We start from the raw sequence: 23,388 nt of genomic DNA, 5'->3' as shown, positions 1-23,388 counted from the left end.
TTGTGTCCACCCTCACACGCCCCATGGTCATGCAGGAACTGTGTAAACCTGCACGTTCATGTTAATTTGGTCCATCGATTATTTTTTCACGATTATGAACCCCTTAAGAACAATTCTTAGAAGGATATAGTTCTCCCGAAAGTCAAAACTTGTGCTACTAGGTAACTGCTTAGAAATAACCACCAAACCTATACAGTGGTTAAGAGTCAAATCATGGAGCTAGTCTTTACAGACTTTTTTTTTATTGACGACAACCTGGTTCATGTTTCTCCAAATGTGCAAGTAATGTACACATAATTTAGAGGGTCATCAATTGAAAATCAATTGGATAAAACACTGATGGTTTACAAGTATGCATAGCTCATTGACCACATGCTACTTTGCTACTCCCTCCGTTGTACTTTATTTGTCCATGACCTTTGGGAAAATATTTCACAATATTTGTTTAGTGATAATATCAAGAATGCCCTTATTGCAATATTTCCACCTACATCACCCTTAATTAAATTCTCTGAAAGAAAAGAAGTGGTTGTATCATATTATTTAACAATGCTATGGATAGCCACTCCATATTGACTTAGTGTGGTTGGTCTCCTATGGACAAATTGGTAGCTAATTAAATATCTACTCTATTCTTCGAACTCGTGGCTCGTGTCCTTGATCAAACACATTAAGTAATCTTACACTTCCTCCATTCTCTTTTGATAGTTCTATTTCACCTTGACACAATGACCAACGAAGACAACTTTACTTATCATATAATAAATGCAACATAGACTTTTTAGTTGGTCCTCCAATATTTTAACCAGTGCTATTTATTGCCATAGCCTATACCAATAGCGAATAGGACTATCAATTGCGAATATTTGAGTTTTTGAAATAAGACTATCAAAAGAGAATGGAGGGAGTACCTAAATCATCTTGCAAGTAGAACCATACGACGGATGAGTTCATTTGCACATGATGCCAACCTTTCATCTTGCAAGGCCAATCCTGAGGGTACCCATAGCATAACAGAGCATGGTCCCCAATCCTACACACATGCACCACTCTCCCAATAGCAATGTAGTAGCAAGCACATAGCAGGGTCCCTTTCACTGTGTTTCTCCCGAGAGATAGAGAGAGAGAGAGAGAGAGAGAGAGAGAGAGAGAGAGAGAGAGAGAGAGAGAGAGGTGGTGTGGTGTGTAGCGACGGGTGGTGGGAGGAGAGGACGTCAACATCGGACAACGCCCTCCTCACTTGCCTAGACTAGACTATAGAATCTCTCTCTGTCCAAATGACACCATCTCTGAGAGAACAAGGCCATGGATTAGTGGAGTAATCACATCGCAATCAATCCATAAAGAAATGAGGCGATGGATCCCTCTCCCATCTCATGGCGCTGTGACGCTCCCTCCCTTTCTCTCGCATGAGATCTCGCGGGTGTTGCTGGAGATCCCGTGGTAAACCTCCGGGATCTCGCGATTGGTCGCCGAGAGCACGGGGGCAGCGAGACCACACGAGACGAGACGAGAGAGATGGAGAGCCACCGCTATCTTGAATTTTCCTTCTCCGGCTCTTGCACGGACAAGGGGCGAGTAAACCTTACTGCTTGGAATTTGTTGTTTGGTGACAAGGACGGGTTGGGGTTGGGTTGGGTGGACCGCATCTCCTCTTGCTCTCTGGACCTCTTCTCCATCACTCCTCCTGCCTCCCCACCATAACGTGGTTTCTTGTTTAGTGCTTGTTTTTCCCTTTGGAATATTTAACACTGACAGCTGAAAGGTTGCGGAATTGACTTTCGGTGACGAAAGGTAACAACCCACCACTGCAAGCTTTTGATGCAGGTAGAGTTATCGGATGGGAGTGCAACAAGTAGCCATTGGTTTTCTTCCGTCCGAAAATTAGGCGGCTCGGGTATTTTGTCCACTTTGCTGTGTCTCCGTTTTGATGGTAAAAGAACAGAAAGATCTAGGCGTATCTATCCATCTATAATGGAGGAAGAGGAGAAAGGGAACAAGGAACCCGGAACCGGATAGCAATGCAAGCATGGAGTACAATGGTACATCATGCCTTGGAACTTGCAGACAGGAGACTGGCAAGATGCATGACGCAATGCAACGTGTTGAGGCTTTGAGCCAGGGGGGATCCATGGTCGATGGCGACCCCTCCTTCCATGTCTAAAGATCAATCCAAACAGAACTGAGTGATCTAATCTTTGAGAAAAGGAGTGATGAACGATGACGTGACAGTAGTACCCATACTGCTTGAGCTGGCGAGCTCTGCTCTTACATGCGAAAATGGCATGCGAAAAACGATTAAAACAGCCGCATATTTTTTTCCTTCCCTTCCCTTTAAGCTCAAGAATCTCCCCGGTGCAGACCTTTTTTCTTTATTCAAATTCAGCCAGAGATACCTGATCTCGCCATCTCATCACACTGCAGAAAGGTTTGTTCGGCCTTGTTGCTAGGAGGCCCTTTTGGGCCCATTTCACTACCCCAAGGCCCATGTAATGTGAGGCTGTGAGCCCATGAGCTCATCAACCTTATGCATGTGAGCACGTCCACCTAAACAAAAGAAATTGTGCATACACTTGCAGCCAAACTGCTCGTGTGCAAGCATACCGAACTTGTCCGCCCCACCTGAAATTGTATTCTAGTCAGCAAAACACAGGATTCAGCAAAAAAAAAAAGAAAAAGAAAAAAAAAAGAATCTAGGGTAGCACTGACAAGTTACTAAGTCTACATATAGACGGCAAGGACCCGGTTTAGGCACGGCCCGACGAGGCCCACTAAACTAACTGTGCCATGGTTGCTAGTTATTACATGTTGTCAACATGGACAGCCAACAGTGATGCTCGCGACCTCCTCCTATAAAACCCCCATCAGGCCATCACGCGCTGCCATCCTCCCTCCCTCCACTCAAGCAACTAGCTCATCACAGCAGCTAGCCAAGCCAAGAGCTAGCAGCGAAACACAAGCCAGAACCAAGAAGGCCATGGTGCTCCTCCTGCTGGCGGAGCTGGCGCCCAGGGAGGAGGCGCTCAGGCAGATCTGCTCCGTCGCGCTCCTCTCCAACAGGAGCAGCAGCTAGCAGCTGATGGCTGATCCGCTGCTCCAATCGTCGTTCATTAATTAACTTGGCTAGTGAGCCTACGTGTAATGACACGTATGTCGTCTCTGTGATTTTGGTAGCATAGCATTAGCACTAGTGTGCTCCACTTGTTAATCTGTACGAAATGTTCCTATATATGTTGAGGATTAAATTCAGTTCAGAGAATAACATGTTGAGCATATATATATGTGTAATGACACGAATTCTTCTTTGAACTTGAAGTTGTTACTCTGTGTATGTAAGATCATCTAAAGCAGTAGCTTTCAGACTGGACGAGGAATCCCCAAAAGGCAAAAGAAACAAAGCAAGCAGGCTACCTAACAGTGCGCACAGTTCTACTCCTGGGAAGAGATGCCACCCATGGTCATTAAGCAGGCAAGGCGCATCAGATTAAAGATCAACAGACAGGTCCAGCCCCACACACGCGCGCGCGCTTCTCTTCAGCTGCTTTACAAAACCAAAGGTTCCTTGCACTATCGCTGATGAATCCAGTCGTTTTTCAAAGGCAACCCACCAGAGAAATCCACAGCACATTACCCTGTGATGGCAATTGGCTGCACTCGGATCACCACAGGTCGGCACCAGTTACTGTGCTGGTGCCAACTTCGGCAGAGCACTGATAATATAAGTCAAAGGAGGTTCAGCACAAACGACAGAAAAGACTAGTGTGCCAAACGACCTTAACATTGACTGATAACAATAAAACTCCACCGAATAGGAAACAAGGAAAGAAGCATAAATATCATTACTCACAGTTTGCACATCCAAACAGCAATCTCAGGCAAACTCAAAGTTCCGCTTCCACCCAATGCTCCACACAACCCGAGTGCATCATCACAAACTAAATAGGATCTTACATGGTACAGGTTCTCTCTTAAACACTCGCAGTTTCATAACACAGTTACGGAACAGCATGGAATGGAGCTCAGGACTGAATTGGTTTGATCTTGAAGTGGAGGTTGATGAGCGAAAACACAAAACACTTCAGATCCTGCAGCCAAAAACATTGGGAGGGAACAAGTTAGGAATACATCTCATTTACAGAGCCATGTCCTGTGCACAACAAAATAACAAGGCACTTTTTTCCTGAAGATCCGGAACTTATAATGTAGTCAAACATGAAAATGATTCATTAAGCTACCCCAACAAAAGTTTAAGGATAATCATATCTACGCCATAGGAGAGTAGTGAAATTAAAAATGCACATAACAGTGAGCAACATACCATGACCAACATAGACATAAAAAATATTCATCTTTGTACCCATCTCAAAGTTCGAAGTCCGTTACATATCTTACCGGCTTACCACCAATTTCAGATACAACAAACCAAGTAACTGTCTGTTTATCCAACCTAATTACTCCACAAACAAGTATTGAAATGCAAATAATGCTTCAGCTATTATGAGTTCAAACAGGTCTGCAGTGTAAAAATAGTAGCATCTGACTGAATTTCAACAAAACAGCATATACATCAGCTCTACAATGATATGATTTGATGACTATGATCCAGAAATTATCGTGCAGTCAACCATGAAATTGCTCACTAAAAAAATCACAAAAAGTTTAAGGTTGTACTCACATAATCACAGTTGCAATAGAGGGGCATCAGGTCATTTCTTAAGGAGGCGTTAAATTGAAAAAAAAAACACATGCGCACGACCGGTGAAGAACATAGCACAACCATCAACAGAGACAAAATTATTTTTAAAAAATTTCGCTACCTAACTCACAGGCAAAATTCAGATAAAGCAAACAAACCCAGTTGCTGTATACCCAACCTAAAACTATTTCCTGAAGATAGTACTGAAATGCAAACAATGCTCGACTGTAATAGCTCAACAAGTCTATAGTATCAAAATCAGAGTATCTCGAGTAAACTTTAAAGAACAAGCAATCATGTATCTACTCTACTGACACACAATAATCTTGCTCAGACATCTAAGTGGATTGTTAGGCCAGGAATGGTGAAGTGGTTAAGTTTCTGAAGGGCAATAGGTACTAGAAAATTCATAAAACCAGTGTCTTATCCCCTGCATCAAACTTATACGATCCAACATAGTGAAACTGGGGGGATATTATCCAGCTCATTTTTAATAAAGAGCGGATAGATAGCTTCTCAATAATGACAGTTGTCTCAATGCTACTAAAGAATCAAAGTACCAATCATAGAGCATGGGCAAGACATGCCCCCCCCCCCACCCCCCACCCAGCCCAGAAAAAATAAATGTTGACAAAACAACCAAAACAGTGACACTAGAGGTACAAAGCATTTGAAACATTGTAGGTCATCCAGCAAACTCACAGTTTCCTGAAACCAACATATTCTGAATTCAGCAAATGTCGTCGCGCTTTTCTATGGAAAGGTTCAGACTCAGTTTCAGGAGGGCATTGCTTGTTGGCTTGGCCAAAAGTTTGCAGGCCGGCTGATCTGGGTGGCCTCGGGCTACCCGACCTCACCTTGCAAGGATATCCGCTAAGAATGCGCTGGCTCTGGCTGAAGCGCACTGACCCGAGCAGACCTTGGTCGTGTTTGCCTGTGAATTCAGAAAGTCCGGTCGACACCCTTTTTGCTGCTTCTGTAACCGTGGAGATTGGAAACGGCTGGCGATCATTCTTTCGGACAGACAAATGGATTGATGGTCGCTCAATTGCTGATTTGGCCCCAGCCCTCCTGAATGCAGTGCGGCCACACGCCTGTAAGACAAGAACCGTGGCACAAGGACTAGAGAATAATGGATGGGCACGGGATATAACTGGTGCTCTCACAGTCCAGGTGATCATTGACTAACTGCTAATCTGGGATATCATCCGAGAACGCAACTTTGCCCAAGTCTTGAACGCAGGTACAGAAGACAGGTTCAGGTGGAAATGGACAGCAGATGGGCAATTCTCAACTGCCTCGGCTTATAGAGCTTTCTTCATTGGACAACATGCGGTGCCGGGGGCAAAAGTGCTAACTAAAGCAAGAGCGCCAGGTCGTTGTAAATTCTTCATTTGGCTCGCTTTGCACGATCGCTGCTGGACTGGAGCTAGACGGAAGAGGCACAACCTCCAGGACAAAGACAACGGCACCTTCTGTGATCAACACTCGGAGACAATCTCTCATCTCCTATCTACCTGCGTGCTGGCCAAAGAAGTCTGGTTTACAGTACTAAGGCGATGCAGCTTACAAAGACTCACTCCTACTGGCACACTTCAAGATTTCTTTGACTGGTGGCTCTCATCACGAAAACAAATTAGAAAGGAGGGGAGGAAAGCTTTTGACTCGTTGGTAATACTAGTAGAACCAGCGCGTCTTCCAAAAGGTGAAGCTGACACCTACCGAACTGGCGGATCTAATTTTGGACGAGGGAAAGTTGTGGTACTACGCCGGTTTGAAACACCTTCTTCAGCTGTTTCCTTGGTTGGCGCTTAATGCCACTGGTACAGGAGGGGTACCTACGCTAGGTCGCGAATTGGTTCCTGTGTAATAAGTTTCTGTATCTTTTTGCTTCGCTGTGATCTCTATCGAGATCACGTGGCATTGTAATGCTACTGTTTCTCCTCTCCTCTTAATGAAAAACACGCACAGGCACAGTCGCTAAAAAAAACATATTCTGAAAGATAAAAAGGGCATATTTGCTCCTAAAACTCCAAAAAGAAACATGAGAGTAAAAAGGAAAACTAAGGCTCCTCGCATAGTAGATATGTTTTCTCAGGCAGTGAGCACAGCTTGCTGAGCTGTATAGCCATGGAGTACTCTGTTCTTGTTCAAAATTTACATTCTACAGATTTCATCATTAGTATAAGACTCTATTATATCAGGACTTTAAGGTACATTTTCCTCCAAAGAAATAATAGTATTGGACTCATTGCTTATTTAAAATTATTGAAACTTGATTTAAGCGCTATTTTTGTGCTCACAAGTCACCAATTATTAAAACAAAATGTGAACTTACCCTGATACCAATAGTATGCAATTAACCTTAGCTGGTCAGAAACTAATCAGTTCAATTAAGGAATACCACTATGCCAATGCCCATAACAAGGTTCCCAAGTCTGTACTGTACCAAATATGAACACTAATGCTGGGCTAAGCTACAATGCCACAAAGGTCCTAATTCTGCAAGTTATCAATAGCTGAAGGTACACAAGAATTTATCTCAAAGCAAACAAGTAATTTGCGTGAGTATTGCCAGTTAGTGATCAAAACTGTGGAGGGGCCGCACCAAACAAAAAATGTAGGCAGCTGTGGGAGGAATGTGGGGGCTGAGGGCAAACCTGGACGAGGTAGTAGAAGATCTGGAGGCCCTCCGGGTCCTTGCTGGACTGGACATCGACGAGGGAGCCGATCTTGGAGGTGGTGAAGGAGATATGTTGCCCATGACGATCTCGAGCTCCTGCTGGCCGATGCGGTCGGGCTCCGGCCAGTTGCTGTTGTCCTCCATAATCTGCGGAAGCAATCAAGTCAAATCTGCAAACCCTTGCTAGGTTTTCCTCTACAGATTCCGAACAAGATGGTGAATCAGACCCAAGGATAGGATAACAAGAGGGGTGAGGGCTCACATCGGACTCCTGGATGATCCTCCTAGCCTCGCGGAGGATGGAGGGGGAGACGAAGACCTCCTTGCGGATCATGGTGTCGTTCTTGTAGTTAGAGTTGTTGGCGTAGTGGAGCTTGCCGTCGGGGCGGAACTCATGCCCGAACTTGCCCTTGTGCCCCACGTAGTACCGAAGGTAGAACTCTCCATCACCCACAGCGCCGCCGTTCTCGCCGCCGCCCATCGCCATCGATTTCTTTTTTTTCTCTCCTCTTCCCCCTTATCCGTGAGAGTGGATTGGGGTTTTGGAGTGGGTGGCCGCCGCAAACGAGATGTGCTCGCCTCGCCTCCCCTCGTTCAGGTCGGCCACCAACTCAAAGGACTATTCTGTAAATATCCATCGGCTGCCCCTCGATCCCGACCGTACGTCTTGATCTAACGGGTGGAATGATTTGCAAATATGCCCCAGTCTGCCAAAATTTTGCGAATTGCTCTTTTTTTTTGAGAAAAAAGAATCGCCCCTATTTTTTTTTGAACGTGGTGGTAGGAGCTCTGCCTTTCAATTAAGAGTGAAAAGAAAAGAGTTTAGAGTACAAAGAGCGGCACCCCCGGCCGCAACCACAAAGAGGTCTGCCTTTCAATTAAGAATCACCCCTATTTTGGATCCAGGCAATCTATGCAACGTGTTCCAGGTCAAACTCGACTACTCGATTCTTCTTCTTTTTGCTGGTGCCATCATTGGCGTTCACATTTTTTAAAGCAAGTTGTTCCACAAATTTACGAGACACGAAGTAGAATAATTATTATGCAAAAGTAAATAACAGAGTAAACTTACTCTGCAGATTTCATGACAGCGTTTCCTGCAGGTGTGCAAGTTGAATCATCTGCTTCTGACAAACAAATAACAGATTAACAGATCATCAAACAACTCCTGCCAATTTCCTGCTCATCATATTTCTTAATCTATATTCTGTGATGTCGAGTCAGAGAATATAATAATGATTCTATCACGTTTTAAAAAACATATAATTTACATAAGGACTGAAATATATGCTAAAAGTTTATCTGGTGTTTCAGAGAAGATTTCCATCTTGGATATCTTATTATCAGATATATGAAAACTGAGCTAGAAGATTTGAGAACAAAGCTGAAAGATTCTGAAGAATACTGTCAGGCTCACTTTGCAAATAACTCAGTTCGTTATGCTGAAATGGAAGCATTGAGGGAGAAGATAAAAGCATTAGAGATCTCAGAATGCTCACTGAAGGATGCAATTTCCTGTCATGTTTCTGAAAGGCTGTTCTTGCATCAGACTAGAACTAGAGATCCTTGGTAAAATTATATCTGAGGTTTCAGAGGAGAATTACATCTTGGATATCTCACTATCTGATACGAAAACTGAGCTAGAAGAATTGAGAGCAAAGCTGAAACATTCTGAAGAATCCTGCCAGGCTCACCCAACAGATAATTCAGCTCTTTCTGCTCAAAAGATCAATAAGTTTTTATTGTGTAATAATTTTGATAAACTGTTCTCGTCTAATGTCCTTTCTGTACTTAAATTCTTGTTATCACCTAATGTACTGTGTAAATTCTTTCTTACAGCTGGAGAGCATTACAGTGGCTATGAATGCCCTTGAAGGTAAGCATACCAATCTGGAAGACAAGCCCTCCTTTGTATCAAGAGAAAGATTTTGCATATGCTCAAGTAAGGGAACTGCAGGATCAGGTGAGAACAAGTAAATAGCTATGAGGATTTCTTCTCTACAAGAGAAAAACCATTATAAGCAGGAGATGCTTCAACAGGAGAGCAGAAAAACACCAGTGCTTCTATTAGTATAGTTATCTTGGAACAACAGTTTCGCGGGTGAGCAAAGGCAAGAAGGTCTATTTCTTGTGGTGTGCAAGCTGCCTGCTGTAACTAGAAAGGACGGTACATTCTTAACATACTGGAATGAAAAACTGAGGATCATCCACATATAAGGTCTCAAATCTCGACCGAAGCAAAACTAAGATCTTTATGCAAATGTGGGAAGAAGCTGGGTTGCCAAACGTATGAACTCTGCACGTACCTTCACAGTCAATTTGTTAGCCTGAAGGTCATGGTCGTCGGCACGGCCGCGGTGCAGCAAAGTCCCTCCTGCGGTGGCTAAGGCAGCTAACGCGGTTACCAAAACAAAACCTTTTAAGAAATGTGGGAAGAAGCTGGGTTACCAAACGCATGAACTCTGCACGTACCTTCAGTCCTTAACAGACAGTTGGTTAACCTGAAGATCATGGCCGTCGGCACGGCCGTGGTGCCGTGCAGCAAGGTCCCTTCTGTGAAGGCGATGGCGGCCAACGCGGCCGCGGCAGGATACTGATTACTGGCGACGACGGTTGGCCGGCGTGATTGCCGGGCGAGGCCTTGCACCCAATATCGATGGAATCTCAGGAGAGGGTCAGGCGCTGTGGCTGCCTGGCGGGGGTGCCGGTTGACCATCGCGACTGGCGGCCGGCTCGGTGGAGGATCGTGGCGATCGCCGCGGATTGAGGCAAGTGGCGGCGCGGTGGAGAAGAGCAGAGAGAGATGGGGGGATTAGAAAAAGAAAGAGGTGGCCTTGCTATCAGGGCCTTTTCAGGCCCATTTCGCTTTTCCCATTGCCACCACAGCCCCGTGTAACGTGAGCCTATTACACCTTTCATTTTTATTTACGTATCATATTAAATTTATACTAAATTAAATTTAACTAACTTTAATCAAATTTATAAAAAAGTATAGCAACAACTATACTGCTAAACATCAACATATATTTCATGGTGGATTCAACGAAATAAATTTAGTATTATAAATGCTATTAATTTTTTCATATATTTGATCAAATTTGATTTAGAACAAATCAAATCATACGATATGTAAATAAAAACAGAGGAGTAGTTCAATCTTGGTCAGTCCTTCAAAAAAACGAGACTCTCCACGTCTTTGCATCCAAACCCTTCCTGTGCAAAATTCTAGCTACCATAGTGCAGTATTCTAGCGAGCAGCACAGGATTCAGGAAGAACATCACAGGGTAACACTTGGCTACATAGAATAAGAGTAGATAGATAATACAGACATGTCAATATAACATCAGCTATCATGCCTACCTACACTACATCCTCCTTCCAGGGAGCTGCAAGATAGAAAGGTCAACAGGAAAAACTGTGTGCCAGAGGTTCATATTGGGACTCGGGGCAGAAAATTCAGGCAAAATCCATCCGGTGACGGTTTCTCCACTTGGATCAGAAGCAGCCCCAGCAACAGCTATGGTCGGTGCCAGCAAATCTAGGTTTACTCGCACTTGATGGAGCGGTAGATGTGCCGCACAAAGAAGAGTGATGCGCGGAAACCGACGGTGCCTAGCATGAGGAAGAAGCCGTAGCAGACGCAGGTCATGTAGCCAAAGAAGAACGATGTCTGCATGAAGCCTGACATGTCGGACCGGGCATGGTAGTAGTAGATGCAGTAGAAAAAGATAAATATGCCGGTGGAGCCTCCACACAGGACAGACCTGCAGACAGAACTTTTGTTACACAGGGAAGACCAAAGTGCAAGAGGGAGTATGGAAACATAAATCCAAGAAATAATAGAGCAGACACATATTAACATCTGTTCTTTTTACTACAAGCAACAGTTCCAAGATATCTTTTCATAATGTTCATTATATGCCCACTTCTTAATTGTCCTATATTCATTAGATTTTTAGCGCCAATATATTCATTAGATTTTTAGCGCCAATTGTCCAGACTTCAGTTGATATGAAACAACAGACAGATAATTTTGGAGTGATTGCTGAAAGGATTTCATAAACGTGTAGTGCTTTAGAAGTTTGTTCATCTTAATTCCTCAGCGGACACTAAGTGTTTTATTAAGTTCCAGTGCAATAGCATAAACGCATTTTCTATAGACATCTCATGCAAACTATGATCTAGCGATCCATCTGCTAAAATAACTGTTGATAGTTGGCTGGTGCAAACACAATTGAATAGTAACCACAGAAAAGAAAAAAAAGGGGGGCGGGGGTGGGATAAAAGCAATAAGATAAATTGATATTCCAAACACTGACCTCCACCACCACTCGTGATCCTCAACAGCAAGCTGGAAATATGTGAGTGCCACTGTGACAAAGGCTGTGACGATGATGAGGATAATGAACACAATGAAAAGGATGCTATAGATGGTGTAGATCTTATGCCCCCATATGCTAGCAAATATGTAGTACAGCTCAATGTAAATAGCACTGAAAGGGAGGAACCCTGCCATTGCCATCTGAGGAATGGTGCTTCGGTACCATGGAAGTTGGGGGACTTCCCTTGGGTATTTGGTTGTGCGGCAGGGAGCTTGAAATTCTGTGTTACTATTTTTCCCAGCAATACCACCCAACACAAGGAGTGGAGATGTCACAAGTGCCCAGATCAGAATAATGACAATGATTGTGCCAAAAGGCAAAGCTGCTGTAGCACTGTACGCTATCGCAACAGTGTTTAGGAAGCAGAATGTCAAGAAGAGAGGCCCACAGAACAAGCAGCCAGTGAATATCAGATTCCTCACCTGAAATGTGTAAACCGGATATTTAAACACAGAGCACAAAATGGTTGAAGAAAGATGCACACTAAAGCATGACTTACCCAGTTTGTTCCCTCCAGTTGCAGATAGAAGGAAGTGGCTGTGTATCCAGCAATACCGGATGTAAGGGCATATATGACAACAAGGGCAGTGAAAAGAGCTCCCCTGTTGTATGGGTAGAAGACACCAACAAGTGCGAGGAGGAAGATGAAAAACGCACTGTGAAACAAGAATCGTTTATTAGTGCTCAGAATCATTTCAAAGCTTGACTCATAACATAATCTAAACTGACAAGGTCCTTACAGGGCAAGAAGCTGAGTTCCAGATCCAATAATTGCTGCAAAAAGGGACTTTTGCTTCGGGAAACGGAAGACATCGCCATGTATATACTTCCATCCAGTCTCTTCTTGGTCTTCAAGGGACTCATCTTCATGAGAATACCTTCAATGGAAATCACAAAATTAAAAACGCATCCAGTAACCGCAACCTGGCTGACTAGAATGGAATGCAATAACGATTAACGAAGGTCTTACTTGATGAAATCATTCTTGAGCACACGCATCAAGATTGTAGCCAGGAAACCAGTAAGGAGGAGTACCGTGACGCATGAGTTAATTATGGAAAACCAATGGATCTCAAGATGTTGTGGCATAGAGGAAGACTTGGAGTACTTTTCCATTCTTTTCTCAAAAGGAATATCTGTCTTTTTCCATGTCACTGAATAAGAGAACTCTATTGGCACTTCCTTATCCTCTGTGATATCAACAGCTACATTAGGATCAGTTTGGACGTTGATTTCTATGACACGGTTATCATTGTACATGATGTCAAAGTGGATGTGCTTAAACAGTAGGTATTTAGCATCTCCTTGCTCTCTATCCTTGTCCATTTTACCAAGGAATCCCCATAAAGGCAAATCATCATAGTACATCTGGAAGTAGTAATCCTTGGCAACTGCATCCCGGAGCTTCGCAACTTGCTCCTTTGTCAATGTTTTCTTGCAGAGAATTTTGGAGTTCTTGTCTTCCTTGAAGTTCAACTCATATGGTGCATCAACCAACCGATCACCATTCAGAACCTCTCCAAGAGCTTCCTTTTTGTCCTTCGGATGTTCTATTACAAGTCAGCAGTTAACAAGAAAGAAACAACACATGGTCAGAATCAATCCAAGGGATTGCTGAAGCAAGCAAATAGCACAGAACATTGGCAACTGCATACCTGGTGCACAAAAGGGCAGATCATAGTACCGATATGTCTCACTGCAATAAATATCATGCAACTCGATCATTGTCATGATCAAACAGGGAGAAAAGCAATTTGAACAAGCAGCTAACATAGAAACATCGTGCGGTTACCCTAGTAGATTCCATTGTTGTGGTAATACTAAAAGTGTGAAATTGCAAAGCTCGTGTGGCATTATCGACATTGTAGGGCACATTTCCTTTGGTTCAAATATCCATACTGCTTATTTCTAGATTGTGCATAGTCACAAAGACATTGTGAACCTAGACCTCTCCTATAATTGCAGAACATTGCATTAGCTAATCTTAGCTACTGACATATGACAAATGAGACACTTACCACTAAAGCTTCTAAGTACAGCTTAGCAGAAAACCTGATCTGAGTAACCGTAACAGCTGACAGAAACAACAAACTTAGTCTAAACATTCATCCCTGCACATTGTACCAAAAACTGGAAAACATAGCACAACAGAGAGCTGACCCCATACCTAATTTGGTTCACAGTCCACGGAAAAATAGAGTTTGCACATTACTACATAACCAATACCTTGGATTGTGAAAAGGACCGACTTTGTTCGCGTAGAGCGGGACATGATCCCCGTCCTTGTACTTGTGATCAGAGCCATCAGCTCTGGCTCCCAGCGCACAAGCCAAAACCACCAAGGCAAGAACACCACCCACCCCCGCCCTCGTCATCTCCGTGGGCACACCTGCTCAAGAGCACCGACAAAACAAAATTCAGAGAGATCTCCACAGGGGTGGATCCAGTATAGCACATGGGTGTACATAATTTTTTGGCAATGAATCGAAGTTAATGGATATATCTAATACATGTATATACTAATAATTGGGATTTGGGTCAGATCCGAATAAAAGGAGCTTACACAAGGATTCGGGGAGCTCGATTTCGCCCAGCGGGAAGGGGATGGAATGGAATGGAAGGGCGTACCTTAACTGGTGGATACTCGTCGCCGGCACTGGCGCCGACGAAGATCGCTTAGGATGGCGCCGCTCGCCCAGTCGTCGCCGCGAAAGGCCCCGAGAGAGAGGAGAGGGGGGGGGGGGGGGGGGTTGAACCGGAGAGAGAGCCCACCGGATTCTGGGACTGGGAGGAAACGGCTGGGGATCTGCTGGGGAGGGGAGCTCGTGGAGATTTTGGGAAGAAGAGCCGAAGAGGGGAGATGGATTGAAAAATCAATCCTTTTTTGTCAGGTGAAGCAGCTTGGGAGTGGAGAAATCTCTTGGACCGACCTACTCTATGGAAGAAGAGAAAGAAGAGTGTAATAAGCCGGACGTGTTTGTCCTTTGACTTGTTTAAGGAGACTTAAGCAATTTCTAAATTCCGCGGCTTGGTTGGAAGGATAGAATGGAGTTTGCTTGAAGCATGGTTTGTTTGGTTAAAACAGACATTTTTTTACCAAATCTTGCTTGATTATAACAAAAGGGGTCGGGTTATCATTTAACAAATAGCCCGTAACTCTAAACCACAAAAAACTTTGTTTCTTTTATATTTTAAAGATATTTAATACATATAATGGGTAAAGCATGTCCCTTTATGTTACTTAAAAACATTATTATTTGTAAGGTCACCAATACTACTAAATTATGACTCGGTAATTTAAGTTGTTAATATATTACTCATCAGTTAGATATAAGATTCTAGCAAAAGATAGTCTAATAGTAAGTACATTACACTACTAGAGTGGTAGGATGCTGATATCCACGAACGTTGGCTATTGATGGCGAGCAGAGTCAAAAGAGTAGAACATCGTTTAATTGTGGACATAACTGACCTAAGAAGTGCGAAACTTTGATATGACACAAGAAAAGGGGACTTAGGTGTGTGTGGGAAGAGTGATAGAAAAAATACAATGTATAACCAAAGTTGAAAATAATTGACTTATTACAATAGCTAAGTGTTATTTATATGTTACTCCTGGTCCATCTAGTAATGTTATTTCTCTCTAAAGTTTAAGCGTGTACTATTTGGTTGGAGAGATGGAAGGGAACAAAGAGGGATATCCTACTTTTTCTGGTGGCGCTTGATTTGGAGTCAGCCCGGAAACGGAACATCCCGTGGTGAATATAATTTTCATTAGATCCGGGACAACCTAATCCTCCAAGTCAGCCGAACGAATCACTAGTAGGAGCGTGTCGCTCCTGTTTGTGTTTCCCTCAAAAAAGGAGCACAATTGCTAGGTAGGAGACTAGGAGGGGAAAAAACGAAAGATTATCTGAGGCGCCTGCAGATTGGCATCCAGGAAGCTACTACTAACTCACACTTGTCATCGAGCTATCCGAGCTGGTGTACTTGGGCATACTCACACTCGTGGCTGCTGAGCATTACCTTTCCATGAAAGGAAGGACTGATGCTTCTTTCCAATGACTCGGTGGGTCAGATAGGTGCTGGCTGGGATATGGATGGAGATCGAGGGCAGCATGGAGGGGGAGGCTGACAATGTCGGTGCGAGTTGCTCCAGAGCTGGAGAAAGATGTGTGTGTGTGTGTGTCTAGTAGAGTCAACGAAAGGAGTTGTAAAATTAATCCAATTTTAATTGATCGAGTGGAGGTTTTTTGTTTGGGAGGCTGATCTTGCTAATGTTTTCATGGTCTGATTGTACTACTATTTAATTTAATAGTTCAACTATCGTGATCACTTCTGTATAAACAGCGAGTTATGTTGTACTGTATTTTTATGCCATATGGCGTGATTCCGCCCCAATTGAATTTCTAGTAGATGCTAGTTCTTTTAAAACCCTATGAAATGCCACCCCCCTCATGCTGAAGCTGTATTTTGAAGCCACACATATTTTCTGTAAATTTCTACCGTTTTATAGTCACAGTCAACCTTTGCTGACAATAGAGAAAGAGCTCCAACACAAATAATTTCTTTGGAGCTTAATTTGAAAAGGTTTTGTTAATCATAATAAAACTACAGTTTATTCTACTATGCATGATATCGTTGCATTTCTTCTACTCCTAGGTATTTCAACTCTTGTGCGCTACTAACCACACGCCTTTTCAAATGTAGAAAATAAATATAAGAGTCATGGGAGGTTGAGTATGTATATACTAACTACCTAGTGTTCTTCACAAGAGAAGAACTAACAAGCAAGAAAAAAATATAGCTGAGGCTACATGGAGAAATAATTCTACAGAAGTCTACGATGACAACAACCTTGCAACGAAGATGGAGCATCAATCATCAGTACACAATAACGAGAAGGGAACAGAGGATCGCCCTCGTGATCCCAAATTCCCCAGTTTGTAAAAGAGACAAGAACCGATAGGTCCAGCATGTTTGTTTTCTCATCTTCTGTATGGGCGGCAACGTGCAGAGATCCTAATCGTGCCTGCCTCAACTAGGCTTTTGTTGCTCCTCCTTGCTACCGCCACCCTCCGTGCCTACCCATCAACCGTCATGGGCAATGTCAACTGTGTTCTGTCATCGCCAAAACATTTACATAACAAAGTGCATAGTGACAGTTTGAATTCTATTGTTCCTGAAATTCAAGCAGTTCAGGATCTACAACCAGATGAGAAAATGGGGATTGCATTTTATCTATGACCATGTTGCATGATACTTTGACAAACTTCAGAAAAAAAATACATATCGTTTGCTTGGACAATAATCAATTTTTTTAGGGAACAACAATAATCAATTTTTTTCATAGAAACCTCACTAAAGACCTTTGTATGTTTTGCCATATTAAGGAAACTTTTTATACTAGTAATAAATAAGAGTTTTAAATTACAACCATAAGAAAGTTCCTATCACATTAGGTATCTATTTGTAGCGAATCATTTCTCACCAAAGTCATTATAGAAAATAGCTTTGAACACGCTTCTCACACGCTCTATCATTCTACAACGGGGATGTCGTTGTCTGTGGAGAACAAAAGCATCCGGAAGTCCAGAACCACACAAAACAAACCACGGAGCCAGGTGGATCTCGTGGGCCCCACATGTCGGTCCCAGTGGGGACGCCCCGGGATACGTTCCCCGGTGGCGCGTAGCTATTTTTGTAAGCGGAAGCTGGATTTGGGCCAATAATAGCGCGTCTCCCCTGTTCCTTCTCCCTGTCGTCTACGTCCCTTCCGCCCGCTCCCTTCGCCTCCCAATATCTCCTCCCCCTGTCTCCTTCCCCCGGCCATCTACGGCACCGGATTTCGTTGCCGCCTTGCCTTGACCCCTTCCCGGAACATCCATTCCCCGCTTCTTTATTCCAAGCTGCTGCCTTCGTGGCTCCGAGCGCACCGTGGTCTGTTTCTTGGTTTGATTCCCCCGGATTGGAGCCGGAGCACGGCGAAAGGTGGCGTCTTGGTGAGACGCGGCCCCGCCGAGTTGGTTGCCGCTGGCGGTGGTCGTGGTGCGGCTGGGAGTGCGTGGCGAGGCGGCGGTGAAGTCTTCCTCTGACTGACCCTGCCGGGGGAGTGGTGGGAAAGCGGGGTCAAAGGAGGCAGCTTTATTCCCCTTGCTTGTCCCCAACTCGCATTTTGGCGCCTCGTTTGTGATCCCACGCGGTTCTCGGGGAATTTTGATTGGATTTCTGGTGGGATCGGCGCGGAGGCGGTGGCGGCGCTTGGCGTGGATCCAGGAAGGTTTTGACTGCGTTGGGAGGAGGTGGCGGTGCTGTTGCGGTTCTTCTTCTTGCTGTTGTTCTTGGCATGAGCGTGGGAGATGGGGACGGATTACTACAATGTGCTCAAGGTGAACCGGAACGCGACGGAGGAGGACCTCAAGAAATCGTACCGCCGGCTGGCCATGAAGTGGCACCCGGACAAGAACCCCGGCGACGCCAAGAAGGAGGCCGAGGCCAAATTTAAGAAGATCTCCGAGGCCTACGAGGTATGGAATTGCACACCGTCTTTTTTACTTTACATCTGGATGGAATTGCAATACACACGTAGCTTTCGATGCTATTGGGATGGAGTTTTTAGTAGATGACCTTTTGTTTTGTTTATCCTTGACCTTGTACTTACTACAAAGAAAGTGCATTCTAATGGGAGATTGGGGGATCATGATTTTGTTGTGCTAGGGAATTGGAAGTGTCGCCAGAGATTTGTGTCAGTTGTGTGCATCGTGCGTTGCATCTTGATTGTGCATCTCCGTGGAATGTTGGATAATGTCTGCGTTCATGTGTTTAGGACTTTTACGGCGCACAATACAACCATATACTACTGTCTAAAAAGAACTCGTACGTAAATATCGGACGGTCTGAAAAGGACTCGTATGTAGTATAGGTAGTATAAGGGTAATATGGAAAAAATCATTTCACTATAAGATTTCACCCCTGATGCAACGGTCTAAAAGTGTTGCAATATATCAAAAATGGTTGCAATAGATAAAATTCAAAAAATTATCCTTAATTTATATTAAATTATTAATGATTATCTTACCCCTTCTTATGGATGATTGGATCTTTTCTATACTACATACTACCAAGTGGTAGTATTGTGCGCCGTAAAAGAGGCCCCTATGTTGAGTGTACATTGTGGCTATCAGCATGCCTGGTCATTTCTTCTCCTTCAGGTGTGACAAAAAAAAAATCTGGCAAAAGGCGCTGGCAGATAAACCTGCGAAACGAAGCTCTCAGCTTAAGACAGATTTTGATGTGCAATGTTGACTGCTTTCAGGTTTTGAGTGATCCCCAGAAGAGAGCAATATATGACCAATATGGCGAGGAGGGTCTGAAGGCCTCTGCAGAGGGTGGTGGTTCCTCATCCATGAATGGGTCTGCCAACCAACGTTTCAATCCTCGCAATGCTGAAGATGTCTTTGCTGAGTTCTTTGGCAGCAGCAAGCCTTTCGAGAATATGGGGCGCGCTAAGTCAATGAGGTTCCAGACAGAAGGCGCTGGCACTTTCGGTGGGTTTGGTGGAAACGAGAACAAGTTCAGATCATACAATGATTCAACCGGCACGAGTTCAAATCAGGCTCGGAAGCCACCGCCTGTGGAAACCAAACTGACATGCACACTTGAAGAGCTGTATGCAGGTTCAACGCGCAAGATGAAGATATCCAGGAATGTTGTGAAGCCGAATGGGTAAGCATATAACTAGGTGGATTCAGAATGTTTGCAAGCCTATGAAAGATTGAAAGCATGCTACTATAATCCTTTATTTTGGGCTACAATAATATGGTGATGGTGATTTTCAGTTAACCTCATCTCTATATGGATGCACAAGGAAATCATAAACAACTAAAAGATGGTGATTTTAAGAGATAATGCAGTCTGACTTCCTTGTCTCTTAACTTACTTTTTACTCTGACTGTCTGTTAAACAGGCAAATAGGGACTGAATCTGAAATTTTGACAATTGATATAAAGCCTGGTTGGAAGAAGGGAACCAAGATCACATTCCCAGACAAGGGAAATGAGAATCCAAACCAGCTCCCTGCCGATCTCGTCTTTGTCATCGATGAGAAGCCCCATGATCTGTACACAAGAGAAGGCAACGATCTCCTAGTCCACCGGAAGATCGCCTTGGTGGATGCATTGGCAGGAACCACAGTCAATCTGAAGACCCTCGACGGGCGTGACCTGGTGATTAAGCTCACAGATGTGGTGACACCAGGGTATGAGCTTGTGATTGCGAAGGAGGGGATGCCTATTGTCAAGGAAAACGGGAGAAGAGGCAACCTGCGGATCAAGTTCGATGTCGATTTCCCTAAGAGGTTATCGTCAGAGCAGCGGCACAACATTAGGAAGGTTCTTGGAGGTCAAGCTCAGCAGCAGTGAACACACGTCAAAACAAAACCGATCACCTGTCCCATAGTCCCGGCGGCGGGAGTGCAGACTAATTCAGATGTTCTTTTTCTTCAGCTGGCCTGTATGTTTAGTTCATTTTCCTTTGGGGTTATTTTCTGATCTTCTCCTTTATTGGGAAAATAGGATATTGAAGACCACATGTGTAATATAAAAGTCAAGTCTTTGTGCCTTCATTTACAGATTCCAGCGTTATGCTTGTCCAATCTCCTTTTCCTATGAATTCTATTGATTGAAGTAAACAACCTGATATCAGAATTGTGCAACGATGAAGGTTATAATCAGGGTATCGAGTTAAAAGAAAGAACTTTCTGATCTTATCACTTAATACTATGTAGCCTTAGCTGCATTACATCTCAAAAGTATCAAATGATTGGTTCTGTGCATGATTCTTTTTTCAAATGTGAGAAGCTACAAGATTATTGCATCCTCTTCTTCCTTTTGCGGGCAAACAATACATTCCAATTCAACAACACAAGTGCAACCAAGTCAGCATGGCCAGACGCTTAGCCCATCACGAGGCACTCCTGACAGGAAGGAGAAAAGGTTATGTTTTTTAGGCAAAATATTCGACAAAAATAGCCTATCAAATTTTTTTGAAATGTGAAGGATTTGCAGTAAATTTTGTTCATTCGCCTGTATTTTTTTCTGAAATCCGAAGAAAATCAGCAATTTTACTAATGAATAATGCCACCCAACATTCACATTTCTCAGCAGCATAAAGGACCTGCCCGTTCCGTAAATAGCAACGGCCTCGCTCGAATTGTGGGTCCCACAGTATTCCGCCATCTAAAAACCGTCACCTTTTCCATTCCACTGTTCCAGTCTGCCGGTCGTTATTTTCCCGCGTCCACCGAAACCGCCGCTGGCGTTTTCGTCGCCTGGAAGTCTCGGCACGGCACGGACCACGGCGGAGCGGACCGAACCGAAGCCGTTGGAGCAGGATCGGCCGGTGCCGATGAAGCCGGCGGAGGACGCGGCCGTCCCGGAGACGGCGACGGCGGCGCAGACGGAGTGGTACGACCCAATGTCGCCGCCGGCGCCGCAGCAGCAGCCGGCAGTGGAGGCTGCGCCGGAGACCTCGCCGTCGGTGAGCTCTGACGCGCGGCCTCTCAGGGTGTACGCCGACGGCATCTACGATCTCTTCCACTTCGGCCATGCGCGCGCGCTCGAACAGGCCAAGAAATCGTGAGATCCTCGTCACTTTCCTCTTGTAGATTCTGTGCCAACCCGATTACTTGGAGATTCTTTTACTTTTCGCTGACTGCATTTTTGAAGGCGAACATATTGCACGAAATGTTGCCTTCTGGTGCTATTGTGGCCTTTAGATTGGTCCTTTTTCTTAATTTTATATTTAGCCACTTTTTTTTTGAAAGATGTTATCTTAGTTTTACTCATTGCTTCTGAAAAAGATGGTTACAACTCATAATTCTAGTGCCCATTTTGTCTTGCATAGTTCTCTGAATTTCTTTCTGCAGATTTCCCAACACCTACTTGCTCGTCGGTTGCTGCAGCGACGAGATCACCCATCGGTACAAAGGGAAGACCGTCATGACCGAGGACGAGCGCTATGAGTCACTTCGGCATTGCAAGTACTCCTCCACCTCCCCACTTTTCAGGGTCTCAGACTCTCAGTGGTGCCACCGGCACTCATGAAAATGCTCTCTGACTATCTTTGTTTCCCGGGCTGAAACTGAAAGGTGGGTTGACGAGGTTATACCGGATGCGCCATGGGTGATCAACCAGGAGTTCATTGACAAGCACAACATTGACTATGTTGCCCACGACGCGCTTCCGTAAGTGTATGTTTCTGTAGTTTGGCCAGTTCATCTGAGGAAAGTAACCAACACAATGTGTTTGCTTCAGGTATGCTGACACGAGTGGAGCTGCCAATGACGTTTACGAATTTGTTAGGACTTCTGCATCTCCCCACTGTTTCGGTTGGGCATCTAGGGGTTCTGATGATCAGGTGAGGGAATGCCTGATTTCTGCGTTTGTGCAGGTGAAAGCAATCGGAAAGTTCAAGGAGACCAAGCGCACCGAGGGCATCTCGACGTCGGACATCATCATGAGGATCCTAAAGGACTACAACCAGTACATCATGCGGAACCTGACACGTGGATACAGCCGCAAAGACCTTGGCGTGAGCTATGTCAAGGTGACCTGTTCGTCCATGAAAAGCTGCTTCAGAAGACAAGAGAAAGAATGAAAACACTCAATTGTGCCATTCTATTTTAATGTGATCAGGAGAAGCAACTGAGAGTGAACATGGGGTTCAGCAAGCTAAGGGAGAAGGTGAAGGAGCATCAGGAGAAGGTGATCAAGTCGCTCTGCGATTCTTTTGAGACGGATCTTAACATTGTTTACAAAATCCTGACGCCAGATGTGTTACATACGCATGCAGTTTCACAGTGCGGCGAAGATAGCTGGAAGCAACCCCGTGGAGTGGATGGAGAATGCTGACCGCTGGATTGTTGGGTTCCTCGAGAAGTTTGAGGAAGGTTGCCACATGATGGTAAGCAAGTCCCAAGGAATGTACAAGTGATCTCTGCAATTTGTGATCAAGGACTGTATGTTACTTGGACAGGAAACTGCGATCAAAGATCGAATTCAGGAGGGGCTGAAGAGGCAAAGCAGGTCGGAGTCGAACCTTTCTGGTGGTTCCGGAGAGGACTCGGACTACTAATGTCCTGTAACATCCGGATCAAACTAGACAAAAGGACATATCCCTAAAGTTTGTGTTATAGTATGAGATCGATTAGCGTGTTATTGTAGGGCATCAGGAATCATGATTTAGTTGTACCAGGAGATTGTGTACTATTAAGAGCAAACATATTTCTGTATGTAATCAATTGTTGTTCCTTAGTTGAGCATCTGCATCTGGTAACCTGCTTGGTATTAGTACCATTTTCATAGAACTAAAGATCTGGAGAATATGATCCTTTTGTTCTGAATATGTTTGAGCCTGGCTATGTGCTACGCCGCCATAACAATATATTTATTGGTATTGCCTAATGTGGATATCATACTCCATTTTCGTGGTCATTAGGGACTAAAATTGGACCTAGCTCCTTTGTGTAGATAGGACACAGTAACGTTCATTCATCTGTTTACATGTTTAAGCACATCATTCCATGCATCAGACATAAGTCTGTATCAGTCGAGCAAGTTTTAGGTTA

General features: G+C 44.2%; 3 protein-coding genes and 1 pseudogene across 3 annotated transcripts; 2 read left to right on the top strand and 2 right to left on the bottom strand.

Annotated features, from left to right (window-relative positions):
• Positions 1-3,757: 3,757 nt before the first annotated feature.
• On the bottom strand, positions 3,758-10,182 carry LOC112896351 (annotated as a pseudogene).
• A 355-nt stretch (positions 10,183-10,537) lies between these two features.
• LOC112896350 (transmembrane 9 superfamily member 3-like) lies at positions 10,538-14,711 on the bottom strand. Its single transcript, XM_025964291.1, has 8 exons — positions 14,391-14,711; positions 13,989-14,151; positions 13,418-13,458; positions 12,733-13,312; positions 12,503-12,640; positions 12,262-12,418; positions 11,700-12,184; positions 10,538-11,144 (listed from the first exon to the last, which is right to left on the bottom strand). The coding sequence occupies exons 2-8, from the start codon at positions 14,135-14,137 to the stop codon at positions 10,925-10,927; spliced, it is 1,770 nt and encodes a 589-aa protein (XP_025820076.1). The 5' UTR covers positions 14,138-14,151; positions 14,391-14,711; the 3' UTR covers positions 10,538-10,924.
• Positions 14,712-17,516: 2,805 nt separating this feature from the next.
• Positions 17,517-20,408, top strand: LOC112898428 (dnaJ homolog subfamily B member 4). The gene is made up of 3 exons (XM_025966751.1): positions 17,517-18,289; positions 19,078-19,487; positions 19,729-20,408. The coding sequence occupies exons 1-3, from the start codon at positions 18,122-18,124 to the stop codon at positions 20,180-20,182; spliced, it is 1,032 nt and encodes a 343-aa protein (XP_025822536.1). The 5' UTR covers positions 17,517-18,121; the 3' UTR covers positions 20,183-20,408.
• Positions 20,409-21,167: 759 nt separating this feature from the next.
• LOC112897845 (choline-phosphate cytidylyltransferase 2-like) lies at positions 21,168-23,010 on the top strand. The gene is made up of 8 exons (XM_025966237.1): positions 21,168-21,397; positions 21,688-21,801; positions 21,910-22,005; positions 22,076-22,118; positions 22,212-22,367; positions 22,457-22,525; positions 22,614-22,724; positions 22,797-23,010. The coding sequence occupies exons 1-8, from the start codon at positions 21,168-21,170 to the stop codon at positions 22,893-22,895; spliced, it is 918 nt and encodes a 305-aa protein (XP_025822022.1). The 3' UTR covers positions 22,896-23,010.
• Positions 23,011-23,388: the final 378 nt, after the last annotated feature.

Source organism: Panicum hallii, chromosome 6 (genome assembly GCF_002211085.1).
Source record: "Panicum hallii strain FIL2 chromosome 6, PHallii_v3.1, whole genome shotgun sequence".
Classification (NCBI taxonomy): Eukaryota; Viridiplantae; Streptophyta; class Magnoliopsida; order Poales; family Poaceae; genus Panicum; species Panicum hallii.
The sequence above is the reverse complement of the archived record's forward strand: the minus strand, read 5'-3'. Positions and strand labels throughout refer to the sequence as shown.

Excerpts from the sequence above, each read along its gene's own strand:
- LOC112896350 (XM_025964291.1), bottom strand. The coding sequence starts at position 14,137 with ATGACGAGGGCGGGGGTGGGTGGTGTTCTTGCCTTGGTGGTTTTGGCT. Across the intron at positions 12,419-12,502 it reads GGAACTCAGCTTCTTGCCCT|TGCGTTTTTCATCTTCCTCC; the intron begins GTAAGGACCTTG and ends CTTGTTTCACAG. Across the intron at positions 12,185-12,261 it reads AACTGGAGGGAACAAACTGG|GTGAGGAATCTGATATTCAC; the intron begins GTAAGTCATGCT and ends TACACATTTCAG.
- LOC112898428 (XM_025966751.1), top strand. The coding sequence starts at position 18,122 with ATGGGGACGGATTACTACAATGTGCTCAAGGTGAACCGGAACGCGACG. Across the intron at positions 18,290-19,077 it reads AGATCTCCGAGGCCTACGAG|GTTTTGAGTGATCCCCAGAA; the intron begins GTATGGAATTGC and ends GACTGCTTTCAG. Across the intron at positions 19,488-19,728 it reads AATGTTGTGAAGCCGAATGG|GCAAATAGGGACTGAATCTG; the intron begins GTAAGCATATAA and ends TCTGTTAAACAG.
- LOC112897845 (XM_025966237.1), top strand. The coding sequence starts at position 21,168 with ATGAAGCCGGCGGAGGACGCGGCCGTCCCGGAGACGGCGACGGCGGCG. Across the intron at positions 22,368-22,456 it reads TTGGCGTGAGCTATGTCAAG|GAGAAGCAACTGAGAGTGAA; the intron begins GTGACCTGTTCG and ends TAATGTGATCAG. Across the intron at positions 22,725-22,796 it reads AGGAAGGTTGCCACATGATG|GAAACTGCGATCAAAGATCG; the intron begins GTAAGCAAGTCC and ends TTACTTGGACAG.